This window comes from Capsella rubella, unplaced genomic scaffold, assembly GCF_000375325.1.
Source record: "Capsella rubella cultivar Monte Gargano unplaced genomic scaffold, Caprub1_0 scaffold_4, whole genome shotgun sequence".
Taxonomy (NCBI): Eukaryota; Viridiplantae; Streptophyta; class Magnoliopsida; order Brassicales; family Brassicaceae; genus Capsella; species Capsella rubella.
This window is the reverse complement of record NW_006238920.1, coordinates 1,028,347-1,036,482: the sequence shown is the minus strand read 5'-3', so window position 1 is coordinate 1,036,482 and position 8,136 is coordinate 1,028,347. Positions and strand designations below refer to the sequence as shown.

Here is an 8,136-nt window from a genome sequence, read left to right as displayed (position 1 = left end):
CATTTGCATATTAGTTTTGTGTGAAACAAAAATGTTTATTCTTGCAACAAATAAGTGATAGATAGATTCAACGTCACAAATCTTATCTTAATTGTTGAAATCATAGAAATTGTTTTGGTTTAATTTTTTTTTGGGATTTGCAATTCGAAATCGAGTTTGAATTTTCTTGAAAAACTGTTCGTTAGATTTTCCGTTTATGTTTCTTTACTATTTCTTTACTATTTGTAGTTTGTGCTGTTTTTATATCTTTTGATACTTTCTGCTACTTAATTAATATTTGTAATTTTAGTCAAATATTATAAAAATGGAAAAATTAATAGTGATTCTTAAACAGAAAAATACCTATAAATAATTAATTTTTTCTTGTTTATACAAGATGATTTAAATTAATTGTTCCTTGTTTATACAATTTACAATTTATAACTTGTATATAAATTTGTTTATAAACAAAACAAGGAAAAGGAAAAAAAAGAGGGAGCAGTTGATTAGAGTCAAACTTACGTCGTCAGCCGTACGATCTGGTTTAGGAATTTGTCTTTGCTAAACTTTTGGTAGAGTTGACTTTTTCGTCAGCATCATTTTTTCTTCTCTTGGGTCTTATTTACGTTATATGTATTGCTTCTTCTTAACAAATGGTACTTTAGGTTGGTTGTTTGTAGAAAGAAAAAAACTTTTAAACCATAAAACACTACTATTTAATTCATTAACTCATTTGGAACTAAACCATATAACATGTTTTGGTTTCGGACCTGAGAGGATATTTGAGCTTTGGCCAGAACCTTTTTGATTATTAAAAAAAAAAAGTATATAATATAATGATGATATCATTTTAACGGAATTTCTTATTGTTGTGAAAAAATAAAACAAAAACCAAGAACATTTTATTGTTTGATTTAGACCTCAAGTTAGTTTATTACATGTTTGAACACAATGCCTTAAAATTTGCATGAAAACATAACTAAATTTTCTTACAAATAAGTGATTAATGAACAGTTTTACAAATAAACTCTACAACAACAAAATTCTATATATACTATAAAAGAGTTTATTGGTAACGTATATAAAATTGTACAGAAGGAATTGTAGGCCGAAAGTTACGGAATAATGTAAAATTGTAAGAAATATCGGTACATAAAAATTGTACAAAAAGAGTTGAAAGTAAAGTTTAGTAATGCTTTTGTAATTGATAAAAATAAAAACTGTATATTTGTAAAGTTTTGTACCGTTTTGTAAAATGGTTACAAAGACCAAAATTACAAGTAGACACTTATACATATGGGTTATATATGTTTGAACATTAAAAATATGTCTACTAAATTTGTCTTTACTACTCTACAATTATTCTTAGTTTATAGACCCTTATAATTTATTTCTTTTTTTAAAAAAACAACAAAAACCCTTATTAGGTGTAGAATGATTCAACCTTTTAGCTAAACCAGATCACGACGACTAGACATTCACACAGTAAGATAGATTCATAGAAAGATAGACATGATCGACCAAATGTAATCTTGTTAAATAGAAAAACACAGGAAATAACTTAAAACATTATTATAAGTCTAGAGAGAAAGAAAACAAAAGTACACACAAAACTTGACTGAAGAGACACTCAAAGTCAAAGACGGAAAGCTGACGAAACCTCTTCAAACCTTTTTATTCCGCCACCGAAAGGTTCCTTCATTGTTTTTTGTGTCACTGAAGTTTTTCTTGAACGTAATTTTAGTTTTATCATATCATAAAACAGTTGTGTGGTGTCTCGTCCCAGCCGTCACCAAAATCAATTTTATAGATATAAGTTACGAACAGTAATCATACCGCATTACAAAACTGCACCGCAAAATAACGTGTAGTTGTCATTACATGAAAGAAAACAAAACGAGAATGTGTAGTTGTCAGGTTTTGAATGAGAGAGAGATTCATAAAGTTAGAACAGTGCAAATTTTGTTTTATGAGAAGGCATTTAAAGTTTTCAAAGATGCAATAAAAGAGATTGGAGAAGTGTTTAGGTCCATATGCGTGTTTCTTTCTAAGTCATCCATATGAGTGAGTGGCATTTATTAAGGTTTCGAATTTGATAGGATCATGAATCTCTTTAGTTGTTTATTTCTTCTACTTAGACTTTGTGTGTTTCCAAGATTTGTGAGAACTCAATGGTTCCAAACTTCTCAATTAATCACGTTTATAGCTTACTTATCTATCAAGTTAAGATGGAGTATATGTTTACATGGGACATAAATTGCTAAATTTCAATATTTGTTGAGAAATCCTAATGAAGCAAACGAAAACTTTCAGAAGTTGTAATTGTGATCAAATTTCAATTCCACCCACCTAATAGTATATTGTTTTAAAAGAGCAAACTTACTTCTGACTAATTTGATGAGATACAGACCAAGTATACAAACTTGTTATAACTAGAGGCGAAGTATATGTAGAATAAGTGTATAAATTATCAAATCTTGAACCATCTCTTGCAAGCTTGTCCATGGAGTGAGGATAAGATATCAAACTCAATGTTTGAACTTTCAAAAGTATTTGGACATTTATGTATCCTACGTAAGTTTAACTATGAAGCGAGTACGAACCCGAAATTTGAGCAATACGATTGCAATAAAGAAAAATTGTGATTAGCTAACTGTTTCACTACGATTTGCTCGTGAGATTCTGAGTTATGTAGTAGCATTCATATTCATTAAACATTGTATTTATCATCAACCCGGAAAGAAGAACTCGGTGAGACGGTGACTGTTGTAGTCCATAATACTCTATAAGCATATCTAAATTTCTCTTCTTTCAAAACATAATATCGATAGAACTTATCTAAATGATGATTACGGAAGAGTCAAGTACAAAACATTATTCTCATTTAAACCAAGATGTAACAAATAAGATACATTGTGTTCATCAGGTGAAACCAGTAAAAATAGTCAGGATGATAAAAGAGCAAAATCTGTCTAAGAGACAGGCTACGAGAGTCTTTATCTCAACTCCATCCCTAACAAAGACTTAGGCGGATCAAAAGAAAACAAAAGACCGACCTTTAAAACCGCTACTTCTTCTCTCAAAGGATTTGATATTTGCTGACCTGAACAATTTGATAGATCATTCACTGCTCTCTGTTGGAGCCGGTTTCTTTCCATACTGCTGCAAGAAAAAAACAAACCGAGGATGGAGTTAGAAAACTATTACTAAACTTGTTCTGTGAAGGACAACATAAACACATAACATACCTTTTTCCCAAAAGAGAAAGGGACGTATCTGTATTTGATCATGTGTTGTATCTGTTTTCTCATCGTGAGGAAAAACAGCATCACCCAGTAGAAAAGAAGTATTGGCCAGAAAACAGGTACATCAAACACCTCGAAGAACGTCATCATAAAACCGATGGTGAAAGCCCTTACAATCGATAACCTTCAAGGAAAAATACACACAACATTTCACATCAAACAACGACATCAAAAATCCAAGTGAAGTGACATCTTTATGCAACCTTCAACAAAATAACAACACTCTTCAATGAATCGAATCGGTACTTCATCACATTCTAGTCTGATAAACCAAAAGATAAAAACATTCATAGGCTTCAGAACTTGCCATCAACCTTCAATAAAATTTGGTTCTGAATCTTTCTGCAAACATAGTTTCTGTGTAAAATTGTATCTATCTAACTCTATTCAAGTTGATCTTCTCAACAAAGCAACTAAGCAAGTAATCAAACTTCATCATCATCCTCGCATGTGAATCTAAGGATTCAGTCAAAACTCATCAGCAATCAAACGAATAAGACTATGGCCAATTTCTCAACTAAAACCCTAGATCAGATCTAACAATTCATTCTACTACAGAATTAGACAAAGATCAAAGAAAGCGAACCAGAATTTGAACTCAGGGAGACGGCGGACGAACGGTCGATACTCATCGGATCTCCTCGTAGGAAGAGTACCACCGGTGGTGAGAGAAGCCTCAGGATCTTCTTGAGGAGACAAGAAAGCAATGATGAGGTTCAAAAGGTAGATTCCGATGGCGTAAGTGATGATATAGAACCCTTCAACGAAGTAAACACGAACGAAGTAGATCAACACGACGCAGAGGCATGCGATCCATCGATACAGAACGTGAGGCACAGTTTTGTCGAGAAGATGTTGTTGCCGCTGCGTAACGGCGTGGATCAATCGGTTAACTGCGTCGGCGGGTGATGATGATGAGTCGCTCGATTGGAGATTATCATCGGCGGTGGTTACTGATGTCGCCGGAGGGACACCACTAGCCGTGGATGCGGGTTCCATCGGTGGATTAGTCAGTCTCTGGTTTGGTGTCTCTGCGCCTCGAAAACTGCGACGGAGGAGACGGAGATTGGTAGATTCGGATTTGGGGATTTTGTTTGGGGTTCACATCAGATCCGGTTTACGAATGATTTTATTGGTTTTTAATTGGTAGCTTTGGTATCGAAATGGTATAGAGTTAACCGGCGTATGTTATTTGATCAATTTTTTGGTTTAGGTGAAGGTTTAATAGTTTAGAAATCGAATTCAATAAAATCTGACTCTTAATTATAAAACAAAATATCAAAATTAAACTCGATCGGACGTTTCGATTTGGGTTTGGGGTTCAGTTATTTTTTTTTTAATTTTTAGGATTTTTGATTTACGAAAGATATGAAATTATATTCAAACTAAAATACATTTTAATGGATAGTTTGGTTCGATGTCGGTTTTGGTTCAAATTCGGGTTTTAATCAATTTAAACCATATTTACATGTTCCCATCACTAAATATTTTTATAATCAAGTGTGTAAAACTAATTCTATACCAACAAATAATGGAGAATGTAACCGAATCAAGCTAAACCAAATCATCAAAGCTAAACCAAACTATAATCTTGAAGATTTGGTTCGGTTTTGGATAACTTCTTATCTTTATTTAATTATTTAATTAAACAAATAAGATAAACAATATTGTTAACTGATATTTCTTTGTTGTTTTATCTCAATTTCATTCACCAAAATATCAAAGCCACAACAACAAGAAGCTTTTATATGATAAAGATGACAACACAAAACTTAATTTAAAGATTCAAGTATTGTGAAACCAAACAAAAACCCAAACTGAATACAAAACCAAATCAAATACAAAACCGAACTAGACTACATTGATTATGAAGTCAACTAAAATTTTACTAATACCAACAAAATCAACGAACCGAACCTACAAGTAAACAAAATGGCCACAACTATTGCATCATGTGTATATACTTCAGCCTCAAAGAGAGAGAGGCTTACAAAGTTAGTATAAGATATTGAATATTAATAGTGTCCGTAATGGTACGATGGAGACTTGGCCGAAGAGCTAATAGGGAATTTCTCAAACACTACCAATGCCTCTTTCATGGTCGGTCTCTTTTGTGGTACTTGAGATGCACAACTATATCCCAACTTGAAAAGGCCAAGTAAAAAGTCCTCTTTGCCTTCCAATTCGGAGCGGATCGCCACATCAGTCATTATCAACGCGCGATTTCCATCTTCTACCGTTAGTCCATTCCCAAGCCCGACCTCGTCAACTGACACGATTTTTCCTGTCAACAACTCGAGAAGGATCACTCCGAACCCGAACACATCCCATTTCGGATTCGGTTTGAGATTGCGGAGTGATTCAGGCGCGCAATAAGGCGATATAGGCCCAACCGAGCTTGGACTTGGGCTCGGTGTAGGCCCTATAGACGCGAATTCACGCGAGGATGCTGTCAATCGCTTGCTACTGAAAATCCGAGATGATCCACTAGCTCGGTTATAACTAGTATCTCCCGCGAGAAGCCGTTCAAGTCCGAAATCGCCAATCTTAGGCTCTAAATCGTGGCCCAAAAGTATATTACTAGGCTTCAAGTTACCGTGCACATGTTTCTTCTCGTGGAGGTAAGCAAGCCCACGAGCCAAACCTTTAGCTATCTTGAACCGAGTCTCCCATGGTAAATGGCACGGCGACGACCCTCCTTTCCCTGACCAAATCACAAACCAAATTCAGCAAATTACAATATAAATGACAAATAGGTTTGACCAAGACCAACCGTTTACTTTATCAAATATAGGTATAACTACCACCAACTAATACGCGTACAGTAGCAAAACCATGGAGTATAATGCTACCATGCGCCTAGAATGAGATTGAAATGTGAAATAGATGAAGGTTGACTCACTGTAACGGGCGTTGACGAGGCTGCCGTTAGGGACAAAATCGTAAATGACCAGTTTCTCGTCGGTGCCCCAATAGAACCCACGGAGACGCACCAGGTTCGGGTGAACCAGTTTACCAATAGCTCGGATATGAGCTTCAAAGTCTTTAAACCGGCGCTGTTGACTTAAACCGTTCTCACCTAACCGACGAACCGCGAGAACCGTACCGTCTTCAAGAACCGTCTTGTACATTATACTCGAACCGGTTGCTCCTAAAACGTAAGCGGAAGCTTTGAGCAATGTTTCAACGTCAAGCTCTTTCTCTCCTCCATCAATGGTTACTAAAGTCCCTTTCTTGTTCTCTCCAACCTCTCCTGACCGTTGATTCTCGTCGTCTTCTTCTTCGGTTTCATCTGTTTCTTGATTCTTACGGAGACATGACCATTTCCCGAATCTACTTGATTGTTCCGGTGATGAAGAAGATGTAGTTGTTGATGATGATGGTGATAACGAAGTTGTGTCTTTAGCTTCATGAGCTTCAAGATTTTGATTGTTGTTCTTCTCAACGATTTTTTTCTTTTTGTATTTGTAAACGTAGAAGAAGATGAGAGCGAGGATTCCGATTCCGGCGATATCTCCGACTATGATTCCGATTATAACTCCTGGTCTTAAACCGGTTCGAGGGTTTGAGTTTTGGTCCGGTTTGGTTTCTTGATTTGAACCGAATGATTTCGGTATAGCTGCGAGCGCTGGCGTAGACGTTGGTGAAGCGACGGTTGCTGGAGAGGAAGGAATGGGACACGGGTTTCGGGTCGGAGCTCCGCATAAACCCGGGTTTCCGGAAAACGAAATTGGTTTCTGGTTAAGGTAAACCAGAGAATCTGGGATTGAACCGGTTAAATTGTTGAAGGAGAAATCGACGGTGGCGTTTCGAGGTAAACCGGCGCCGACTTTTGGAGGAATCTCGCCGGAGATCTGGTTATACGAGACGTTCAGGTACCGGAGATTGTCGCCGGAGAAATCAGGTGGAAGTGAACCATTGATTAGATTCGAGGAAATGTCGAGAAACTGAACCGATCTCCATCCGCCGCCGGGAAACTCGCCGGAAAAGTAGTTGTTCTTTAAAGAAACCTCCGTTAAGCTCCCAAGAGACGCCAAATTAGCCGGTAGTTTCCCGGTAAAGATGTTATCGGAGAGATTTAACGTCTGGAGGTTGTGTAAATCTCCGATCGAAACAGGGATCTCGCCGGAGATTAAGTTGTTTGACAAATCAAGAAACACGAGCTTATCGGCGGCGAAAAACTCTACCGGTAATGACCCATTGAGTGAATTGTTGGAAAGATCGAGACTTTGAAGGTTTTGGATGAAACCCAGATCGGAAGGAATCGAACCGACGATGTTAGAGTTTGGGAGAGACAGAGTCACAACTCTTGAGTCGTTATTACACAACACACCTCGCCATGAACAAGGATTGTCGTGGTCGTAGCTCCATGATTGTAATAAAGAAAGAGGATCACGAAGAACAGAGTATTTAAAACTCATTAAAAGAACTCCATCAGAGTTTAAAGCAGAGGAAACAAGAAACAGAGAAGAGAAGAAGAAGAAGAAGAAGAAGATCAATGAAAGTGATTGTGTTTTCATGGCTTCTGATGAAGCAACCGCATCGCTCTAGAGAGAGTCAAGAGGTAGAAGAAGAAGAAAGAGAGAGAGAGAGAGAGAGATATAAAGATTAGAGTGTGAAGGGGGAAACAGCTCACGCGAGTCACAGAAGCAAACCACTCTGTTTCTGCTGCTTCTTCTGCAAAAATATGCACAGTTGTTATAAATACTATAAAATCAATCAATATGCTTTTTTATTTTTGTTTGTGTGTTTTATTTTTCTTTGTGTTGAAGTAATCAATGCATTTTTGCACTTCCTGTTTCCATGGTTCATTTAATCATTGAACATCACAAATATATATATATATATATAT

The 8,136-nt window shown here is 36.4% G+C and overlaps 2 protein-coding genes across 3 annotated transcripts; both read right to left on the bottom strand.

Annotated features, from left to right (window-relative positions):
* Positions 1 to 2,839: 2,839 nt before the first annotated feature.
* On the bottom strand, positions 2,840 to 4,366 carry LOC17890378 (protein RER1C). Of its 2 annotated transcripts, none has more exons than XM_023783993.1 (3): positions 3,871 to 4,366; positions 3,228 to 3,408; positions 2,840 to 3,138 (listed from the first exon to the last, which is right to left on the bottom strand). In XM_023783993.1, exons 1-3 carry the CDS (start codon positions 4,281 to 4,283, stop codon positions 3,100 to 3,102), a joined length of 633 nt encoding a protein of 210 aa, XP_023639761.1. In that variant the 5' UTR covers positions 4,284 to 4,366; the 3' UTR covers positions 2,840 to 3,099. The 2 variants fall into 2 exon arrangements, with proteins under 2 accessions (XP_023639761.1, XP_006294990.1); XM_006294928.2 differs by having other exon boundaries at positions 2,840 to 3,141; positions 3,871 to 4,365.
* Positions 4,367 to 5,074: 708 nt separating this feature from the next.
* Positions 5,075 to 8,025, bottom strand: LOC17889663 (probable LRR receptor-like serine/threonine-protein kinase At4g37250). Its single transcript, XM_006293663.2, has 2 exons — positions 6,187 to 8,025; positions 5,075 to 5,988 (listed from the first exon to the last, which is right to left on the bottom strand). The coding sequence occupies exons 1-2, from the start codon at positions 7,802 to 7,804 to the stop codon at positions 5,300 to 5,302; spliced, it is 2,307 nt and encodes a 768-aa protein (XP_006293725.1). The 5' UTR covers positions 7,805 to 8,025; the 3' UTR covers positions 5,075 to 5,299.
* Positions 8,026 to 8,136: the final 111 nt, after the last annotated feature.

What these genes read in the sequence shown, in the direction of transcription:
- LOC17890378 (XM_006294928.2), bottom strand. Translation starts at nt 4,283, where the DNA reads ATGGAACCCGCATCCACGGCTAGTGGTGTCCCTCCGGCGACATCAGTA. An exon ending in CTCCCTGAGTTCAAATTCTG is followed by an intron (nt 3,409 to 3,870) that starts GTTCGCTTTCTT and finishes TTTTCCTTGAAG; the next exon opens with GTTATCGATTGTAAGGGCTT. An exon ending in CTTTCTCTTTTGGGAAAAAG is followed by an intron (nt 3,142 to 3,227) that starts GTATGTTATGTG and finishes TTTTTCTTGCAG; the next exon opens with CAGTATGGAAAGAAACCGGC.
- LOC17889663 (XM_006293663.2), bottom strand. Translation starts at nt 7,804, where the DNA reads ATGAAAACACAATCACTTTCATTGATCTTCTTCTTCTTCTTCTTCTTC. An exon ending in CCTCGTCAACGCCCGTTACA is followed by an intron (nt 5,989 to 6,186) that starts GTGAGTCAACCT and finishes TGATTTGGTCAG; the next exon opens with GGAAAGGAGGGTCGTCGCCG.